Source organism: Mirounga angustirostris, unplaced genomic scaffold (genome assembly GCF_029215605.1).
Source record: "Mirounga angustirostris isolate CCGP_5_RB_7025 unplaced genomic scaffold, mMirAng1.0.hap1 SCAF_10, whole genome shotgun sequence".
Classification (NCBI taxonomy): domain Eukaryota; kingdom Metazoa; phylum Chordata; class Mammalia; order Carnivora; family Phocidae; genus Mirounga; species Mirounga angustirostris.
The window spans coordinates 126204189-126226246 of record NW_026991718.1 but is presented as its reverse complement, the minus strand read 5'-3'; the positions used below and the strand labels follow the sequence as shown (position 1 = coordinate 126226246).

At 52.1% G+C, this 22058-nt stretch overlaps 1 protein-coding gene across 2 annotated transcripts in view; it reads left to right on the top strand.

Moving 5' to 3' along the window:
* Positions 1–22058, top strand: part of PREX1 (phosphatidylinositol-3,4,5-trisphosphate dependent Rac exchange factor 1) — a 178382-nt gene that overhangs the window by 62607 nt on the left and 93717 nt on the right. For both annotated transcript variants that reach the window (XM_064573328.1, XM_045885915.3), the window contains exons 2-4: positions 11111–11182; positions 14691–14813; positions 21451–21555. In XM_064573328.1, the coding sequence (XP_064429398.1) occupies positions 11111–11182; positions 14691–14813; positions 21451–21555 (300 nt within the window). The remainder of the gene's footprint in view (positions 1–11110; positions 11183–14690; positions 14814–21450; positions 21556–22058) is intronic.

Genomic DNA, 22058 nt, shown 5'->3' with positions numbered 1-22058 from the left:
AGGGCCGTTCCAGGTGTTTCCTCCCCTCCTCAGCAAGGCCCTCGACCCTCTTTCTTTTGGAGGCTCCATGGTGGCCCCCCAGCCAGACTCGCCACTCAACCCTGCAGTCCTGTGCCTGGTGGCTTCGTCTGGCCAGCAGAGCTGCAGGGCCCACTGGAAGTGCCAGGGAATGACCATGCCCTGCCCCCTGCCCTCCAGGCAGGACCGGTATATAAATGCCCTAGCTCCCTTGCTGCCTCCCTGCCCTGGGGTCGCTCCCTGGCTCCCGGAGGGCCTCAGAGGGCTGGAGCCCCCTTCGCCCACCCTGGCCTCTTGCTTGCTCTTATGCCCTATACTGGCTGCCCTCCCTGTCCAGGCCCACTTCTCCCCACCCCTGCCTGTGTTTGCTGGAGCACCTCCCAGATTGACTACTTGCAGTCAAATCCTTGTCCCGGCCGGCGTCTGCTTCTGGGGGCCCAGCCTCATAAGACTCCCATGATGGCCAGCCTGCTAAAATATGCCCACAGTCCATGCCCTCTGTGCCGGCTGTATGCGCAGCTCCAGGTGGAGCTGCTTGGTGCTTGACATGGTGATGTAGGTTGTGCTTGGTAGACATTTAAATCAAGATTTATTCATTTGACGACACAGTTTTCTTTTTGTGTTTGGAGCCAATACTCGGATTTTTTAAAGGTCTCCAGTGTTCTGTTTTTTAAAGATTTTATTTACTTATTTGAGAGAGGGAGACAGCATGAGAGAGAGTGTGAACATGAGCAGGGGGAAGGGCGGAGGGGGAGGGAGCAGCAGACTCCCCGCAGAGCAGGGAGCCCGATGCGGGGCTCGATCCCAGGACCCCAGCATCATGACCCGAGCCGAAAGCAGACGCTTAACCCACGGAGCCACCCAGGCGCCCCAAGGTCTCCAGTGTTTCTGACCGTCCGAGAATCAGTGCCTAGAGGCCACGGGGAAGGGGCCTACTTTTGATTAATACGGAATTTTAAAAATGCCTGCCCCTTCCATGGTCATTTATTGAGCACTTACTGGGCACCTCTTGTGAGCCTGGTGCTGAGCTGGATCCTGGGGGCTCTCAGCATGGGGGTGGAGGGAGACACAGAGTTGCATTTAATCCTTATGTGAGCACCTTGCAAGGTGAGGCCCTGTTACCCAGGCACAGAGCCTGGCCAGCTGACTCTAGAGGCCCCATGTGCTGATTTATGCCCTGGTTTCCTTTTCCCTAAAATGGAGATACTCACAGCACACCTTGTAGGATTGTTCTCAAGGACAAACAAGCTGGTCATCGGGTACTTGCGAACCCACTTACTCCTCCGTGCCAGGCAACAGTCTAGGCTTAGGGGTGAATGCTGTGTGAACAAGCCACTTCTTTCCTGGTGTAGATGTGGCAGGCAGTAAATGAGTGACAAGCAAGGAAATAGATATGTGTAGGTGGAGGTGAGTGCTGTAGGGCAGAAAAAGATGGCTAAGATAGAGTGAATAGAGGGGAAGGATGGGCTTCTGCTGTAAGTGGGGTGGTGGGAGAAGGCCTCTCAGAAGTGACATTTGATTCTAGATGGGAATGGATTGAGTGAGGAAGGGGCCCTGCAGATATCTGGAGACAGTCTTCTAGACAAAGGGAACAGCAAGTGCAAAGGCCCTGAGGTGGGATGGTGCTTGGTATGTTCATGGAACAGTATGGAGGCCTCAACTGTAGCTTATTTTTAGTACTTATAAGAAGATATTTGTCTGTTAAAGATATAGTATGATGTAACATTATTTGTGCTGTTTTATGTAATGACACAAATTTTATATACATATGCAGAATTTATAATGTTCTCTATGAGCTGTGACGTGAAGAAAAAAGTGTGAAGTTGTGGAAGGAATGTTATTTTCTCCCAGTCCTGTCTGGTGTATCTGTGACTGAATATGTAACTGACTGTGACATCTCAAATCTGCAATTTGGGTATTTTGGGAAAGTTGTTCTGGGCAGTGGCTTTCTGCTCCTGGCACAGGCCCCCCAAAAAGGGGCGAGAATGGAGTGCAGGAGGTTTTGCTCTCAGCCTGGGTGGTGGCAGGGGCTGTGGATGAGGGAAGGTCTCTTTCTCTCGTGGGCTGTGGGAGTGCCAGGCCAGCTCGTCGGGGGCTGGCTGAGATGGGCACCTTCCTGGGAGGCCTTGTGGCTTCCAGAGTCAACACAGAGGAGGAGGGGTGGGCAGCTCAGAGGCTCAGGGCAGAAGGAAAGCCTTCTCATCTCATACTTGCCTGGTTCCTGCTCTCTGCCGGTGGGCACTGCCCCGTCCACATGGCAACACACGCCGTTCAGGAGGAGAATGCCGACTAGCCTCCTTGATGCTGAAGGAGTGATAACTTGGGTGGGCAGGAGGGCCTGGTTTGTTTAACAACCTCTCCTGTCCAAAAAAAAAAAAAAAGGAAAAAGCATACATTTATGCTAGAGAATGACTTGTGATTTGAAAGCGGCATGCTCATTTTGGAAACGTGGGAAAAAACAGAAATGAAGAAAGAAGAAAATTAAAATGACTTGTAATTCCACTCTCAGAATTAGGTTCCACGGCTAGCGATAAAACCCAAATAAGAGTGCCTTCAATGAGACGGAAGTTTTCTTTCTTACTGAATTATTATAGGCAGCCCGGGGCAGATACACTGAGGAACGTAAGCTTCTCTGTTGCTGCTCCATCTTCTTCAGTATGGTTTCCACCTCATGGTACAAGGTGGCTGCTTGACCTCCAGGCATCACATTGGTTATCCAATCAGTAGGAAGGAGGTATAGCTGAAAAGAATCCCCACCTGTTCTTCCCATCCCCGGGGATACCTCCAAGATGTCGTACATGGTACGTGTACTTACAGCCCCTAGCCCAAACTTAGTCACACGGCCATACCTAGCTGTAAAGGAAGCTGGGAAATAGTTTTTATTTTTATTTATTTATTTATTTTTAAAGATTTTATTTATTTATTTGAGACAGAAAGAATGAGAGAGAGAGAGCACATGAGAGGGGGGAGGGTCAGAGGCAGAAGCAGGCTCCCTGCCGAGCAGGGATCCCGATGTGGGACTCGATCCCGGGACTCCAGGATCATGACCTGAGCCAAAGGCAGTCGCTTAACCAACTGAGCCACCCAGGCGCCCTGGGAAATAGTTTTTATTCTAAAATCTTGGATTCTATTTCTAAAGGAAAAGGTGAGACCAGATATTGGGGGACAGCTAGTAATCTCAGCCATATTCTCACACAGTTTAGGTTCTTTCCTTCCACACTTCTTTTTTCTGTGCCTATGTAGAGATGATTTATTTAACCAAAAATGAGATTATATTTTATGTATTCTGTAACTTGTCCCCCGCGCCCCCACCATTAGGGATCCATCAGTAGCCTTTGTCCATACCATGAAATGGACTTCTGAAAAACCATTTCTAGCATGATCATCCTTTGTGGAGATGGACAGTTTATTTAACTAAACCCCAAGTGATAGAATTATAAATCAGATGCTGAAGTTATATCTTGATGTCATGTGTGAGATTTATTTTTCATCGTGGCATAAATGCCTAGAACTTGCATGGATAGAGCATAGGACTTGGGCATTCGAAGGAGTCAGTGGGCCTTTGAGGGGTCTCCCCAAACTCTGGCCTGTGCTGGGAGCAGGCCATGCAACCCCCACTCTGCTGCTGATATTACTATTTTATTGTTACTGCTTGGACTCGAGGGCCCTGCTCTTCTGTGACACGCTGCTTCCCTGGACACCCGGCCACCCAGACCATGTGGGGGGATGGGCCCCCCTTTCTCTGTCCTTGCTGTAGTGTGGGGCTTCCCTGCCCCCCCAGCTGCCCTCACTCCTGACCGGTCCCCTGGCCCTCTCCGGTTTCACCATATGTCTGGTGAGGTCACCCTAGCCACAGCAGGGATGTCCTTGGGGGCAGCTGAGCCCGCCCACCCCCCTCAGTGATCAGGTTGCTGGCATCAGTCTCAGAGAGCGACTTCGAGGCCTCTTTCTATCCTTTTTCTCTCCAGGGAGAGATTTGTCCTCCCCAGGCTGTGGCTACAGGTTCCAGACAGATGGCAGCTCCCCAGAGACACTCCGAAGGACAGCTGCTACCTGTTTTATGCTCACGTGGTTTGTTGTCTGCAGTTACTCACTGAGGATGTGTGTGTGTGTGGAGGGGTAGGCCGAGGACTCATCACCAGACCAAACTGCCTGGGTTCGAGGCCCAGCTCTGCCACTCGCTAGCTGGGTGGCTTTGGGTAAGCTCTTCACTGCACTGGGCCTCTCAGTTCCATCCTCTGTAAAATGGGCACAGCCATAATAGGACCTTCCTGCTATGATTACCTGAGGATTATAACGCTTAGCGCAGCACCTGGCTCATAATAGGGCCCCAAGATGTAAAGGATGGTAATAACAAACAGTAGTAAATGTTTTATTATTACTATTATTATTATTACTGTTATTATTCCAGTACTCCCAATTCTGTACCGGTTACTTCTGGAGCCTCTTCTGGGCCCCCCTTCCTCAGTTTCTCTCCCCGTCCCACCCCTCCTCCACACCTTTGTTGAGCACCTGCTGTGGGCTCAGGAGCCGGCAGTGAATGAAACCGCCTTCTGCCCTGAGACCGCTCCCACTCTGCGGGGGCGATGCTCCCAGACAGTGAGGTACACACATAACTCCGTCGATGAGGCCACTGGCGACAGTGATCAATTCTGGGAAGGGTGACAGGGTTCGGATGGCTGTGGGGAATGTGGCAAGACCCTCCTTTCTCTGGGTCTAAGAGGAGACCTCCCTGAGGGGAATGTCTGGGAAGAAAGCTCCCTAGGCCCAGAGAAACCACCACAGAGGTCTGGGCGGGGACAGGCTCACTGTGTTCCCGGGACAAAAGGAGACCAGCTCCTGTAGCTGAGCGAGGGGTGGGAGGAGCCCTCATCCTGCAGCGTCTTATCTTTCTGGGTTTTAGTAAGCGCCTCTTCTAAGGCATGCGTTACTCTCCCTTGGTGCTACTGACATTTGGGGCCAGATACATCTCTGTGGGGCCCGTCCCGGGCCTTGCAGGATGGTTGGCAGCATCCGTGATCTCTACGCAGTAGCACTCCCCTCCCTGTGGTGACAACCCCAGGAACCTGCAGACACTGTCCTCTCTTCCGGAAGGCACGATTACCTCTGAGTTGGGAACCACTACTCCAAGGCAAGGTGGGGCAGGTGTGAGCCCGCCATTAGGACACCTGGTTCTTTTTTTTTTTTTTTTTAAGATTTTATTTATTTATTTGACAGAGAGAGACACCAGCGAGAGAGGGAACACAAGCAGAGGGAGGGGGAGAGGGAGAAGCAGGCGTCCCATGGAGCAGGGAGCCCGATGCGGGGCTTGATCCCAGGACCCTGGGATCATGACCTGAGCTGAAGGCAGATGCTTAATGACTGAGCCACCCAGGAGCCCCAGGATACCTGGTTCCGATCTGTGTTTTATCACTGACCTTTTGCTTGACCTCAGATGAGTGCCTCTCGTGCTCCCCGGTTTCCTCTGTGCAGTAGGAGCTCTCTGGAGATGGCAAACACACAGCCCTACTAGCCCCGCCATTGCCGTAGCTGTGGTGGAAATCACTGATCAATCATGTTGTGTCTGGGAGCCCTGGAGACACTTGGGCCCAATGAGCAGCCTCTGTGGTCCCGTCTGAGCAGCAAGTGGGGGTCACACAGTCCTAGGCTCAGGTTTGGCTCTGTTGACTTCTGGCTAGATGACTTCCTTTAGGTTACTCACCCTCTGGGCCTCAGTTTTTCTTATCTGTAGAATGGGACCAAAATACCTACCCCGAAAGCCGATTGTGGGGTTCAAAATGAACTAATGATGGGACCATGTGAGTCTCAGCACATGTTTGTTACATGAACGAATGAGAGCACGTGGATCTTGTCCCAGGTGTGGAGTCGTGGGGACTCTCATCTGCTGCTGGTTGGAGTGTGTGTGGGTGCGATCATGTCAGAGCTGTTTGGTGTTAACTTGGCGTTAGTCAAGTTGAACATGTCTCTAACATCTGGCCAGCCATTCCACACCTGGTATACATCTGGAGGGACTTGCGTGCTTGTACCTCAGGAGGTCTAGGTGTACATTTGGAGGATCTGGAGCGCCTGGGCCCCGTGGACCTGCTACTCATTGCAGCATTGTTAATCGGAAGGACATTTGAAAGAACCTAAACTTCTGCCTCTTGATCGTGGGTGCTATACTTTTAAGTATTCAGCAACAAAGTGAACAACTTGAGATCTTAGCGTGGGTGGGGTGCCCAGAAGCAGATCCAGAGACTGATTCAGCGGGGAGGAGTTTCTTTGGGAGGAAGCACCAAGGGACCACCAATGGCCAAGTGAGGGATTGAGGTAGGGGACGGAAGGTGGGACGGAAGGTGGCCACACAAGGTGTGTCGTTAAGCAGGTTGCCACTGTGGGCCACTGGGGAAGCGGCATGGGTCACATGCCTCAGGCTTCTCATCTGTCTGCCTGGCCTGCCCCGCTCTGGGAGGGGGCCCTCAGGCTCCGAGATGGGGGGCCGGCAGCTGGACGGGGTGCTGGCGCGCACCCCAGGGGTAAGGACTGAGGGACGTGGGTGGGGTCCGGGTGACAGGTGCCGCCAGGCACGCGTAACAATGTGGATGAATGTGGAAGTAAACACGCAGAACGGTGTTCTTTATTGCTTGTCCGTTCACATGTGCATGTAAGTGGGCACCATATCCAGGACAGGGGCGGGGGTGCCTTGCGGGAGGGCAGGTGCTTAGGTGGGTCACCTCTTTCTGTGGTGATTCATTTCTTCTTGTTCTTCACTGAGGTTTGGTATTCACACGGTACACGGATGAAGTACACCCCGAGGAGGCTTTGCATATGCATTGGCCTGTGTAACCACTGCTCAGATCAAGTAATAGAACATTCCCAGCACCACCCAGGGCTCCCTCGTGCCCCTTCCCAGTCTGCACCTCCCCCAGATTTGATGAATTTCTTTTAGAGAATGGTTTAAAGCAAATTTGGGATAATGCTAAGATTTGCCAACACTGAGTTTGTGGGTGTTGGTTGGGGTTTTCTCTGTCCTTTTCTAAATCCTTTACGTATTCCATCATCATCATCACCAAAAGCAGAGGGGGGACTTGGGCAGGTGTGGGGGCAGGCAGCACCGACCGACAGAGATTGCGGGGCCAAAGCAGAGTCTCAGGCAGCCCTGGGAATCCTGAGAATGGCCTCATCTCTAAGGGAGGTTCCCAAGACAGAGCTGCTTTTGGCCGAGCGTTCCAGAGCTGTCAAGGCTTGGACCCGGAGTCGCCCCTGAGGGTCGTTCTAACCATGCCGCCTGCACGGAGGGTATTGGTACTGCCTGGAAAAGCCGGTCATGCCTTGGGCCGTGCAAGGGCCAGGCCCAGAGCCCCTGCCTACCCATTCTTTCCGGGTCACGAGCTGCCCATTGTGCCCATCATGCCGGCCTGTTTGTGGCTCCTCTGTGGGTGGCCCGAGCCTGTCATTGTCCCAGGACAATAGCGGTGGCTTTGCTTGCTTGAGGAAACCAGGACAGGAAGCCCCGATCTAGGCCAGCACTCCCAGCTTCCTGCTGTCCCCAGCGGTGCTGGGCTAGCGGGCCTTTGTCTCCCTCCTGATCAGGAGGCTGGAGGCCGGCCTTCCCGGCAGTGCCACTGCCCAGCTGAGGCATCCTCCAGGAGCTCCTGTCCCCTGGCCCCGTGGCCCTTTAAAAGGAAAGGTCAGAAGGCTTCCAGCAGGCTCCTGCTCTGTGCCAGGCACTACTGTAGGCCCTGGGGGTATAGCTGGGAAGAGAGGCAAGCCCCCTGCCTGCATGGAGCCTCCATTCACTTTATCCTATTACATTCTGAAAGGTAGGGCGGTATTGCTATGATCCCCCTATTTGGGAATTGTAAACTGAGATTCAGAGAGGCTAATGCATTTTCCTGAGGTTACACAGCAGGAAAGAGGAGGATCTCTGGTTTAAACACAAACTGTCAGTTTTTCCAAACCTCGCCTTTATTGTTGGATTGGGGTAAAGGTTTCATTCCAGCCATGCTCCCTTCTTATCTTGGCTGATGTAGATTGCCTAACCTCACTCTTTTCTTTTCTCTTTTTTTTTTTTTTAGAAGATTTATTTATTTGACAGAGAGAGAGACACACAGCAAGAGAGGGAACACAAGCAGGGGGAGTGGGAGAGGGAGAAGCAGGCTTCCCGTGGAGGAGGTAGCCCAATGCGGGGCTCGACCCCAGGACCCTGGGATCATGACCTGGGCCGAAGGCAGACGCTTAACAACTGAGCCACCCAGGCGCCCCTAACCTCACTCTTTTCATCTGTCAAATGGACTTTTAATGCAAGATGGGAAGGTGGGGAGACAAGGAGGGCTTCCTGGAGGAGGTGACATGTGAACTAAGGCCTGAAGGATGAGAAGGATGGTGGAGCTGGGGAGAATACCCTGCTAGTAAGAGCAGCACGTGCGGAGGTCCTGAGGCAGGAATGTCTCCTGGCAGATGGAAGAAATAGAATGATGGTGGGGCTGAAGATTGTTGAGGTGTGGAGTGATGTAGTGCTGGAAGGTTGTGGTGAGAGATTAACTAGGACAAGATCATGGGGGGCTTTATGGGCTGCGGAAGGATTCTTTGTTGTTGTTGTTGTTTTGTTTCGTTTTTGTTTTTAAGCATAGTTGGAAGCCATGGAGAATTTTAAGCTGTGGATTGACAGGATCTGATTTACATATTTAATAGGATTCCTCTGGTTGTGTGTGGAGAAAGGACTTTGGGGGCAATGAGGGGGAACAGGGAGGAGGTGATTGCATTAGTCTAGGCAGGAGAAGATGGTGCCTTGGACTGGGGCAAGGGTGGCCATGGAGGTGGAGGGAAGAGGTTGGATTTTTTTTTTTTAAAGATACATTTATTTATTTGAGAGAGACAGAGAGACAGAGAGGGTGCATGCTCAAGCAGGGGGAAGGGCAGAGGGAGAGTGAGAATCTTCAGGCAGATTCCCCGCCCAGCGTGGAGCCTGACGTGGGGCTCAATCCCATGACCATGAGATCATGACCTGAGCAGAAACCAAGAGTCGGATGCCCAACTCACTGAGCCACCCAGGCGCCCCCAAGGTTGGATTTTTAATGCCTGTTGAAGGTGAAGCTGATAGAATTTGCTGATGGATAGAAGTGGGGTGCCAGAGAAAGAGGGGCATGGAGGGTGACTGGGACAACTGGGGGGTTTTGGCTGGAGCCGCCGGCAGCCAGCGGTGCCGGGTGGTGTGGGTTGGGAGGGGGGATCAGGAACTAGGTTTTGGATGCCCCTCGGCATCCAGGTGGAATATGTGGAGTCTTCAGGGGAGAAGTCCAGGCTGGGGACTTAAACATGGGCCGAGGGGACTGGTGGGGAGGGCTGTGCCTGGCTCTGTGTCCTCGGCTTTCCTCCCCATGACCCACTGTGTGAGGCACCAGCGACCGCCTCCTAGGAGAGCCAAGTCTGCGGTGGCCGGCACCCCGCGACAGCCACCGACATCGCTTGGGTGATGGAAAAGGATCTGACAGCCGTCTGTGGAAGGCCAGCCTCCTCTTGGCCTACCTGCCCCTGCTTTCCTCCATCCTGGGCTGTCCCCTCTGTCTCCCCGCCACTCGGAGATCTCCCCAGACAAGCATGGGCACGGGAGACACACTCTTAATTAACCAGCAGCCGGGCTCTGTGGAGGGGACAGCATGCAGATCCCCATCGCTGTAATCAGCTGTGGCAGGGAGGGCAGCCGATGGGCCACCGCAGCTCCTCGTGGCCCTGTGGCCGTGACAGGCCCGTGAAGTCATTTTCACAGGGGATGTCCTAGAGCTGATGCCAGGTCAGCTTGGGTCCAGGTCCTCAAGTGGGGGCAGACCAGTCAGAGTTTGCTGTGTGGGACAGGCCTCAGTCTCCCTCGGGTGCGTCTCCCCCCCGCCTCCCTGCCATGTTCTTGTCAGTAGATTTTCCGCTGCCTGCTCCGTCCCACCCACACAAGGGCCAGGCCACCATCATTTGTCATTTCCAGCGCAAGCTGCACCCCTCCATTCTGGTGCCCCCGCTGTCATGCTCGACCCCTAAAATCCAGTTCCTCACAAAAACCACCAATATTTTGCCAATATTTAAAAACTGGGAGCCTTTGCTTAAAAAAAAAAAAAAAATCTTAATCTCTGGCTTCTATTGAAAAAAATCCCAGAACATCTGGTGGTACTGGGCCCGCCGGCTTCCCACCTGACCGCACTTGGAGGGGAGAAGCAGCCATCCCCCTTGGGTAGGACATGTTTGCCAGCTCCCCATGGTCCCCAGCACCCCCCTCCCTTCATCGTTATCTGTCACATTGCAGAGGACAGAGATGACTTCTCTGTTCTGAGCCCCTGAGAAAAGTGGCAGGACAGCTGGGGTCCGTCCATACAGCAGGATCCTGGGCTGCTGTGAAAAAGAATGAAGATGCTCCCCGTGAAGGAAAGGAAGGATCTCTAAACAGGATTAAGTGGGAAAAGCAGGTGCCGCATGTCCTGGGTATGCTGCTATTTTTTTGGTGTGTAAAAAAGGGGAAAAATAAGAATACGTGTGCGTGTGTGTGTATGTGTATAAGTATATAGATCCCCGTTTGTTAGTTTTGCATGAAGATTCTCTGGAAGGTTACCCAAGACACTAGAAGCTGTGGTTCCCCTGGGAGGTGGGGAGGGGCTAGATACCCTGGGGCCGGGGGTGTAGGAGAGAGGCTCTTCGTATTTTTGACTCTTTATATTTTTGACTTTTGAACCATTTGAATGTGTTGTTATTTAGAAGTTAAATTTTTGGAAAAGGGCGGGGCAAAGAAGGGAAATGAATTACGGCCTGGGAGAGACCTGTGGGTGAGGAAGCAGATGGGAGTGTGTCTCCCTGAGGGTAAGAAGGCTTTGCCGTGTTCCCTGCACAGGGCCTGGGGTGTAAGACTTGCTCAGTAAACATTTGTTGACCGGATGGGGGTGAGGGGTATTCCAGTGTGTTTAATGCAGAAGCTAGGTAGGTTTTTCCTTATTCCCTGCCCACGTCCCTGGACCATGGTGCCTCCTGTGTCCATCCTAGGTGGCATTGGAACTTGTGGCCCTCCTTTTTGGGCCGTCCCCGGGAGATCAGAGGCCTGGATGCTCACCTCTCCTTGCTTCTCTTCCTCTAGGCATTCCTGCATCGCATCCGGCAGAACGTGGCGGACTCAGTCGAGAAGGGCCTCACCGAGGAGAACGTCAAGGTGTGGACTGCTGGCTAGCCCCTTTGCAGACTGTCCTTGCTCCTCCAGGGGCGAGGCTCAGAGGGCAGAGTGGGAGGCGCACCCACCCTGCTGGCCCCTGGCTTTGCCTTCCCACAGCTTGCTCCCTGCAGCCCCTGGGGGCTCTGTGCTTGGCGGACGTCAGGAGGACTCAGCCAACTCAAGGCTGTGTCTCCTTGCTCACCACGGCCATCCTGGCTTCCAGCCTTCTCTGTGCCAGACCCCCTGGCGTGGAGCCAGTGGAAAATCCCTTCCCAAGCGCCCCTGGGAGCCTTGGCACCTCCAGCTGCCCTCTTGGCAGCCCTGGCCTGTGCCCCTGCACTGGGCAGTGAGTGTCGAGGCAGAGCGGTTGAGTAATTGGGTCTGGCCTTCGCCTTGGCTGTGGCTCTGGGGAGTTTCGGGAGGATGTCAATAGGCCCTCTGTGTGCATGGCGGAGGCCCCTGCACTCCCCGGGCCTGGCTTTCTAGCATGACCTCACTCTCTGGGAAGCTGCCTTTAGTTCTTGGGGCTCCGTGGTCCTGGTCCAAGGGGAGAGCAGGGGGCAGCGTGGGGTGGGTGTCAGAAATGCCTGACTTGTGTAGCACACGAAGGACTTGGTCCAACAGGGTGTTCTCCCCACATGTCTCGGTTAGTCTGGACAGGAACCTTACAGTGGATAATCCTGAGTCTAGTTTTTTGGGTAAGAAAGCTAAGGCTTTAGATGTAAAGAGACCCGCTCAGGTCTCACTGCCTGGCTGGTGGTCCCTGACAGCGCTGGGATTTAAGTATTTTATGCATGCATGTATTCTTCGTTCAGCAACTTACTGAGGACCTGCTGTTTATTTATTATGTGTATTTCTCACAATTTATTTCTTTACTGCAATTTAAAAATTATTAGAATTTTGAATTGTAACTCATATAGTTTTTTAAAAATTCCTTTTTTAATGAGCTAGGACTCCTTTTTTAATGAGTAAAGGGTGCATCCTAAGTGTCAAACGTGAAGCAATTTCACATATGAACATGCCTATGAACACAACCGCAATAAAGATGGAGCATTTCCTGCCCCCGTGGGCTCCTCTGTGTCCCCCTACCCGTAAATAACCACTCCCCAAAGATGAACCACTGATTAGTTTTGCCTGTTTGTGAATTGTTTATAAAAGTGAGCTCTTTCACATCTAGTGCCTTTTGCTCACTGGTATGTGTGTGAGATTTGCCCACGTTGTTATGTGTGGCTATGATTCAGTCTCTTTAATACCTGGGTCGTAATCCATAGTACAAATGTCCCATAATTTACCATCCGTTCTCCTGTCGACTGATATTTGAGTTATTTCCAATTCTGGGCTTTTATGACCATTCTTATATATGCCTTTCAGTGGACACAGGCTCTCATTTCTTTTGGGAGACAGATATTTATTTTGAAATTTTGCAGCCGTCCATTGAAGGAGATACGGCAGTAGATCTATCCTGTCTGTCTGTAACAGAAGCCGATTTAACCATGTGAACTGGAAAGGGTGAGAGAGAGAAACATTACCAGATAGTGCAGGTGGTTCTTCCAGCCACCTCCCTGATGAGTGTCCCCCAGGGGAAGGCAGAGGTGGAGGACACTCCTGGCTCTTTCACAGAGCAGCCTTGGAGGAATGGTCTCCACCCCTCTGCCTTCCCTGCCCACCCTCAGGCCATCTCCCTCTGCTGACTCATTCCAAAGGTTCGTGGGGTTGGTCTTCATTCCTTGAGGTCTTCGACTCAGATGTCACCTTCTCAGAGTGACTATCCCTGGCCCTCTACCTGGCCCTGGGACTCTCTTCCTGTTTTACTTTTGTCTTTAGTACTTCTGACCCCCCCAGAACACTCTGTTTTAGTTCTTTGTTGTCTGTCCCCATCCATTAGAATGTCACCTCCGTGGAGGCATGCACTTGTTTGTTCCCTGCTGTATCCCCCTGGGCCTCTAACTGTGCTTGGCACACAGCAGGTGCTCAGTCAGTATTTGCTGAAGGAATGAACGAGATAGAAACCCTAGAGGGAACCAGAAACCTGTATAACACTGGGTTACCCCTGCTACAAGCCCCACAGTGGGATGGGTCGGGGGAGGGATTCCATTGTATTGTGTTCTAGTTTTTGAACCATGTGGGTACCTTCTTCAAAATTAAATTAAAAAAATGCACCTCTTTTTTAAAAGAGAAGGAGAAAGGAATTTATGCAGTTCAAAAGGACCTTAAGTAAGTAAATGAAAGTCTTCCTAGTTCTCTTTCCCAGAGATCCCTGCAGTTACCAGCTTGACTCTACATTCAGATAGTCTCTGCTTTTGCCTGCCTAGAAAGGAATGGACTTTTTTTTTTTTAATTTAAATTTAAATTTAAATTTATTTTGCTTGGCACCATGATTTTTTCCCCCTCACTTAATAATGTATATTCAGAATCATTCCTGGATTCCATATCCATATATACAGAGCTGCAGGTTCTTTTTATAGGCTGCATAGTATTTCGGCATGTGGAATTTATTTAACTATAACCAGTCCAGTTTATTTAACTATTTGATGACTCCCCCTTTGGACATTTGCCTTTTTCCCCAGTTTTTTTGCTTTTGCAAATAAGACTGTCGTATGTCCTCGTCTATCCACCAGGCTCTTCACATTGGCATTATTAACACTTCGGGCTGGATAATTCTTTGCTGTGGGGGCTGTCTGTGTATTGTAAGGTGTTTAATAGCATCCCTAGCCTCTACCTAGGAGATGCTGGTAGCATCCTTCCCCACCATTTGTGATGACCACAGATGTCCCTAGACATTGGCAGATGTCCCTTGGGGGACACAATTGTCCCTGTTTGGAGACCACTGATTGATAGGCTGAATTCTAAAATGTAGAATTGCTGGGTCAGATTGTATGTGCATTTCAAACTGTAGATTCATATGGGGAAAAAGGCCCTCATATTACATATTGTGCAAGTTTACACAGCATATTTTGGACATCTTTCCCTACCGTATTTTCTTCTGCCACATCATTTAATAGGTGCGTGGAAGTACCCTCGTTGTTTTAAAAATCAGCCTTATGATTGGACATGCTGGTTGTCTAGCCATGATGAAAACTGTGATGAATGTCTTAATATAAAATTCTCTGCATGCTGAGTGTGAACTTCAGTTCTGCTGCTTCCTGGACTACGTGACCTTGAGAATGTTAATATACTTTGCGTCCCTGCTCTTCATCTATAAATGGGGAATGACAGTAGTCTCTACCTCATGGGGTTACAGTGAGCATTAGGTGCCATAAATGCACATAAAGTTCTTAGCACAGGATTAGGCATTAATCCCGCGTAATAAACATTGGCCATATTTTGTTTTAGCATTACTTTTATTAGGGGGAAACTGGCTCCAGTGTATCAGAGTGCCTGTTGCATCATTATATCCTCATCCGCACTGGGGGTTAGGGTTTTTTTTTGTTTTGTTTTGTTTTTGCTTGATTTTGCTCTCCCCCTATGCCTTGATTAATGTGATCCTTGGGCCTCCCTTTCCCCATAGGTCCTGTTCTCGAACATCGAAGACATCTTGGAAGTTCATAAGGATTTCTTGGCAGCCTTGGAGTACTGTTTACATCCTGAGCCTCAGTCTCAGCATGAACTTGGGAATGTTTTCTTAAAATTCGTGAGTACAATGCCCCAGCCCCTGTCGGAGGCTGTGGCTTTGGGGAAGTGGGCTTCTTCCCCAGCTCCCCCAGGCAGACCTGTCTGGGACATGGAGTGGCAGGTGGCAGACAGGCCCAGCCTCTGCCCCCAGGAGCAATGGGAAGCAGTGTGGGCCCAGCAGATTCGTGGTATTTTTAGTGGGCTCTCCCTCCCCTCAGTGCCACGGACAGTGTGGCTTCTTGCTGAATGGCTGTGTCCTAGGGTTCCCCTGACCTCCTGGTCTGGCAGGGCCCTTCTGCTGCAGAGTGACCAACAGGGGTAGCCACTGCCAAGAGGGTGGCCTTGGGTCAGACAGACCTGGGGGCGAGTCCTGGCTTGGCCAGCCCCTCACCCATGGGGGTATCTTAGGGTCCCACTTCAGCTGCTGGTCAGAGAGGCTGAGGCTTTTCATAATAGCCTCTGTCTTCCTGCAGGATTGCCAAGTTGCTTGGAATAGTGAGGGAATGGCTGAGGAAGGAAGGGAGATGTGGGCCCCCTAAAACCCAGCCACTAACTACTGAGTTCATCGCAAACTGGCACAAACATTCTCTTTGTGCTGCGCACTGTTTGACATGCTTTACATATTTTCATTCATTAAAACTTCAGAACAGCCTTCAACAGTGTGTACTATGATTGTTCTCACTTTGGAAGTAGGGGAACTGAGACCCAGAGAGGGTGAGTCCTAATACAAGATTACACAGCCAGTGAGAGAGCCACTGTAATCTGGCCCCAGGGCTTATATTTTTCACCATCTTAGATGATAAGTCTCCTGAGATACGCATTAAACACCTACTGTGTGCCAGGCACTGTACTTGGCCCTGACGATGCTGCCCTGTATAGGACGGGTTTGTTCCTGCTGCCCTGAGGCTCATAGGCTGGAGAAATGGAGGAGGCCACTTCAGATGGTGACATGGGCTGTGAAGAATATAAAATACAGATGTGGCAAGCAGTGACTCTGCTCGAGGATGTTTGAAATTGGGAAGTCAGGGACAGGGTTGCTAGAGTGAGCGAACAAGAGCACCCAGGACATCTGAGTACATTTGGTAAACGACAGATAATTTTTTAGCGTTAGTATGTCTCATGCACTATTTGGGACGTACTTATACTAAGAAATGATTTGTCGTTCATCTGAAAGTTTGAACTCAACTCGGTGTCGTGTTTTATCTGGCAGCCCTGGTCAGGGCAGGCCTCTGGACCTGGTGAAATGGGATGATCTTGGGGAGGGACATTCCAGAGAGAGAGACGAGCAAGGGCAGTGGTGCCAGACTGGGAACAGGCATGTACCCGGGAGGAAGGCAGGCAGCCCGGTGTGGCCGGAGCCGAGTGAGTGACGGAGGGAGTGCAGGGACGCCATGGGGGCAGATCCCACAGGGATCTTATTCTAAGAGTTGTAGGTTTTTAGCAGGGAGGTCATACGGTCTGCATATCCCGAGCTGTGTGAATAGGCGGACGATAAGTTGGGGAAACCCTTGCAAAAGTGAGACCTGGAGCTCATGCTCCCGTCCGCGCTGGAGGTGATGTCTACATGGCTAGCTCCGTCCCTTCTCTGAGTCTCAGTGTTTTGGGTGTGAAGTGAGTGGTTTGGGGCAGATGGCCTCCGTGGAGCATGTGTCGCCCCCTGGGTAGCTGTGGACAACAGCCGTCACCTCTGACAATCCTGGAGCCCTCTCCGGGGTCTTGCCCCTCTTCCTCAGCTGTCCCCAGTGGGCACCTGCGTACTTCTCCCGCTTCGCAGCCCAAACCCACAGCCACGTGTTCCCCACCCGCCACATCTGTGTGTGCCCAGCTGCTTGTCCGTTTCTTCCTGGCACAGCAATCAAAGCCCCATGTGGGGCCCCTAGGAGGAAATTGAACGCTTGGGCTCTTAGCTGGCAAAAGCAGCATTTCTATGTCTGTGGGGTCCCAGGCCTGGGACACAGTGGGGATTGGGCTCAATGAAAGGGCAGGGGGGTGATGGAGCTGGGCATGGTTTTGAGGAGGGGGTATTGCCATTTGCTAAATTTAAGCTCTCCTATCCTCAAGCCTTTGGTCCCCTGCCCTTTTCGCAAGCTGAAGGAGAGGAGGACATTGCAGAGCGCACCCGAGAAGGGGCTCGGGATGAGGAATGACAAACCTGCAGTGATCTCATCACTCACTTACTCCCCTCTCCTGCAGCCATGGCAGACATTGCTAATCAGTCACAGCATTCTGCCTCTGGGCTCCCCAGGGGGAGCTCCAGAATTCTTCTCACCAGTGTTCCAGCCAGTGCTCCTCCTCGATTGGGGTCGGCATGTGAGAATAAACAGATTTGCCTCTGCTTTCTGGCCCAACCTCTTCATTGTACAGATGGAGATGGACAGGGAGACCCTGTCACCTCACCAGGCTTGGGTCCAACTTTTCATTGTCTTCCTCCTTTCAAAGTGTGCATTTATTAGGACTGTCTTCATTGCAAGTGACAAAACCACCAATTCAAATAGGCTTAAACAAACAAAAGACTTTATGACTCATACAAATGAAATATTCCAGTGAGTGGGCTTTAGGCATAGCTGGATCCAGGGCCCCATACGGTGTTTGCAGGACTTGGTCTGTATCTTTGGGCTCTAATTTCCTCTGTGTTGGCTTCATTCTTGAGGGGTGGGGGGTGTATGCCTCACAGGGTGGCAGAGGTGGCCCTCAACAGTTTCAGGCTGACACTCTCCCAGCTTGCAGTGACAGTTCAAAGGGAGCTTCTCTTCACAGTAATTCCAGCATGAGTCTTTGAGGGCTGTCCTTGGCCCAGCTTGGGTCACGTGGCCACTGCTGCCAGGACAGGCAGCTCTCTGATTGGTTTGGCCTGGGTCGTATGCTCACTTTGGTGCCTGGGAGTGGAGCTGGGTCGGTGGGCTGCGAGTGGAGGAGGTAGTTCCCAGGGGAAAACTTGGGGGCCATGACCGGCATGGGGGGAATGGCTGCTGGGTGGGTAAAACAAGACATGGTCCAGCCAAGAGCCGAGGCTGTAGTTGTGGTAGACCAGGGTCATCTGGAAGAAGCACGGGGCCGGTGTGAGGCCTGTTGGGCCCCTCTCAGTTCCTCCTTGTGCTTTCTTGCTTTCATTCACGATGCCTGCTCGCTGCCGGGGACTCCAGTCCCCACTGGGACTACACCAGTGACCCCAGCAGATGCAAAGGCCGCCCCCATGGAGCTCACAATGCGGGTGGGGGATGGTGGAGAGGGGCGAGATGGACAGTGCACAGCTGAGGAGTAAGACATACCGGGGGTCAGGGCCTACCGTATTTCCCAGATTCTGTCCAGTCCCTTTCCCTGGTGGCCTGTTCTAAACCTGCGAACCCACTCAGCTCCCTTCCTCCCCACTCTGCCTGCCCCTTTTCCCACCATCAGAACCTACCCACCCACTGCCCCACCCTGTCATAGATCCGTTCACCGTGGGATAACGAATTTGTTTAAGTCCTAATAGTGGTAGTAATAGCAGCCCAGATAACAACAGCAACAATACTAGCTGATACTTAGTGAGCCCTTGCTGCGTTCCATTTTCAGCACTTAACAGTGTATTCACGTGATAATCCTCACAACCACCTGATGGTGGAGAGACCACTGTTGTCTGTACTTTATGGACAAGAATGCAGGGGCTCCGAAACCTGACATACCTTGCCCAAGGCCACAGAGCTGGCAGCCTGGGGAGCCGGACTCTGTACCTGGCTGGAGAACTTGCACTTGGACTTACAAGGTTGATGCTGATAGGCCCATGGAGGCTCTGTTGGCTTATCTATAAACAGGACTGATAGCAGGGTCTGTGGGCCCCGGGAAAGTTAAGGCTCTGCAGAGCAGAGCAGTAGCCCCCCACACCCCCCTAAAGCTACTTGCATATGGTTGGGACCTCCTGCTGTCATGCCTGTGCCTGCACTGGGAGCCCAGCCCTGCTGTAGGGCCCTGTGGACCTTCTCTGCAGGAGCAGGCTCCAGGCAGGCCGCTTCCTGTCACCTTCACCCAGAAAGGCCCTTCCTTCTCTGCAGCCCACTTCACCATGGTCTGCAGCGGAGGCCTGGCCCCACGTACGTCTGGCAGCTCCCCCGTTCACATCTTTTTTCCTTGCTTGGGTGAACCCCTGCACAGACTTCTCCTGACCAGTCTCCACTGGCCTTGATGGTCCCCTGGGCTCATTGGAGATAGTAGGAACGGAAAGACTTCTGTGTGGGCAGTGTGGGGGATGCTGGGGCCCCCCCCCTTCCCCTTCCCTGTGTATCTGCAGACACTGGGTGAGGCAGACAGTCGTCGGGGACTCGGGGCGTGTTTCTGTGCGCGTGCTGACATTGGTCGTGGTGTCTGGAGCACCTTGCTTGTGTGTTGTGATATTTCAGAGCATTTGGCCGCTCCTTGGAGTACGCGTCAGGTTTGTTCGTCCTGGGTCATTGTGACATTGTTGGTTTTGGTATTTTTCTCTATTGATTCATGATTATTGGCTGTGTGTGTAGCCAATACTTTTAGAGGCTTTTGAAATATTCTCTGGAGTCCATTGTGTCTGCAGCACTGTCCTCCTCGTTCCGCATATGGATTATTTAAGCCACTAGCCGCTCAAGTCGTGGGGGGCTGTCGTTATGTCTGTTTTGTAGATGAGGGAACCGAGGCAGAGAGAAGTGAAGCACCCTGCCCCAGGTCCCCCGCTACTCAGGGAGCACGAGCCTGGGCTTCTGACCCAGGTGCTCTGGTTCTAGAGTCACTCTGAGCTTTTCATCATTATCTGCAGTTCCCCTCTAAGCTTAGTTTGTGGATTTGTGGCTCGCGATTCATCCCCCTTTGGCCTTCTCCTCCCATCCCCATCTTTTGCCATGACCTGGAGCGAGGGGTTCTGAGAGGTCGAGTCCTGGTGCTGCCACTTCACCAGGCGTGAGCCCTCGGGCCCGTGGCTTGTCCTCAGTTTTCCCATGTGCCACTGGGGCACATGGAGTCATTACCTGTCAGGTCACTGTGAGGAGTGGATGAATGGCCCCGCATTCCAAGAGAGCTGTGTGTAACAGTGACTAAGTGCTCAGCACACACTCGGTGTTGGCCATCGGCTCTGGCTGCGGGCCCTTCACTGTTGAGAGTGTCTGCCCAGGTTGTGCACCCACAGCCCCCAGCACTGAGCTGGGGCAGGCTGGGGCGGCTTATTGATCCTGAAACCCGTTCTGCCTCCTCTCTGGTTTGCTCTTTCCTACAGCCACCCAGTGGCAGGATGACGGGGGGTTTGTTTAGAGACAAGGTGAGTTGCTTGCTTTGCAGACCCACCTCTTCCTTCCTTAGCTTCTTGGGATCTTCTGCCCAACCCCCAGCCCAAGGTCAAGGCCCGTCAGCCCATCCTGTCCAGTGGCCTTACCCAGGACATCCTTGTTTAGGGTTTGGCAGGTTGGGAGGTGGTGTTCTGTGAGCCTTTTGGAGCCGAGAATGTTCGGTGCAGAGCTTCCTGCTAGTCCCGGGAGCCCTGGCTGATGGTTAGAGACCTGGAGACCCACAGGTGACCTCTAGATTGGCAAGAGTCCAGCTTTGCGCTTAGGGGCATTTGGAGGTCAGCAGAGCTAGCCCCTTGCCTCAAGACTGCCACTGCTGTGTGGCAGCGACCAGGGATCTCCTTTTCCCCCCAGATTCCTGAGCCTTCTCTAGCTTCTTCAGGTTCATAGGTACAGGGCATCACACATAGTAGGTGTTTAAAGTCCAGCTAGTTAGCGGATGTTCACTGAGGGCCTACTGTGTGCCAGGCACTGTGCCGGAATCGGGGAATACCTCAGTGAACAAGACGGAGGTGGTCACTGCCTCCGGGGGGCGGGGGGAGCTGACTGCTATGTGGGAATAGACAGATACACAACCTGAATCCTTCCCGGTTACACCTGGCTCGCTACTTTAGCTAGGGTTGTCCAGGTGTTGTTTGAGGAGGTGGGATCTGAGTTGGGGAGTAGCCAGGCCTGGGGGGAAGAATGTTCTGGGTAGAGGGTATGGCAAGTGCAAAGCCCTGAGGTAGGAATAGGCTGGCAAATTCCAGGAGTAGATAGAAGGCCAGTGAGATGGGGTCAGAGAAAGGCAGGGTCACATTATTTGGCCCTTGAAATTCATAATCAAGTGTTGGATTTCATTCATAGTGTAGTAGAATACCACGGGGCGTGTTCAGCAGGCACGTGACGCAGCCTGACTTGCCCTTTAATGCTAAGGGTGGACACCTACTGAGCACTTACTATATGCTGAAGCCTTGTGTTTTCACTCATTTAATCCCTCTAACAACCCCATGAATTAAGGACTATTCCTAACTCCACCTTCCCGATGACGAGATGGAGGGACAGAGAGGCCAGGGACCTTGGCCGAGTTCATACTTAGAAATGCAGAGCCAGGATCGCAAGCCCAGGCTGCTGGCTTTGAGTCTGCGCACTTGACCCTGGGCCCTGGGCTGTGCTGCTTCCTGAAAGGTTACTCAGGCTGCTGGGTGCAGACTTGGGGCAGGAGTGGAGGCTGCGAGGCCCACAGTGAGTGCGCACCCCCCTACCTGAGGTTCCTTCTGCTGTGTGGTCGCTCAGGGTCTGGGGCTCCTCCCAGGCTGGCCCAGGCATTGGCACATCTCAGAGCGTCCGCTTTCCTGCCACGGGCTCTCTCCCACAGACTCTGTCCTTGTCTTGCAGAAGGACAAGTTCTGCGTGTATGAGGAATACTGTAGCAACCACGAGAAGGCCCTGCGGTTGCTTATGGAACTCAACAAGATCCCCACTGTGCGCGCCTTCCTTTTGGTAAGTTTACTTGTCACCCTCCCTTCTGCTCTGCTTCAGGCTTGTGGATCTCTGGGCACAAGAGAGCTTCATGCTGACCCATGTTGCCTGGGTCAGCTGGGCATAACAGCTGGGGTAATGCTGGGATCACCAAATGTTTTCTGTAAGGGGCCAGATTTTTGCCTTTTTGCATCACGCACTCTCGGTCACAGCGACGCAGTTTTGCCGTTGTAGCATGAAAGCAGCCATAAATAATACATAAAGGAGTGAACATGGCTGTGTTCCAGTAAAACCTTATTTACAAAACAGGTGGCGGGCTGGATCTGGCCCTTGGGCCACGTTTGCCAATTCCTGATCTAAAGTAACGATCCTGTTAAGAGTAGCAAGGGTAGTAATGATTGTATTGTTAGGATTACTTAATTATAAGTGAAAGAAAATCCAGTTAAAATTGGCTTATGCCAAAAAAAAAATTTTTTTTTTTAAAGATTTTCTTTCTTTATTTGACAGAGAGGGACACAGTGAGA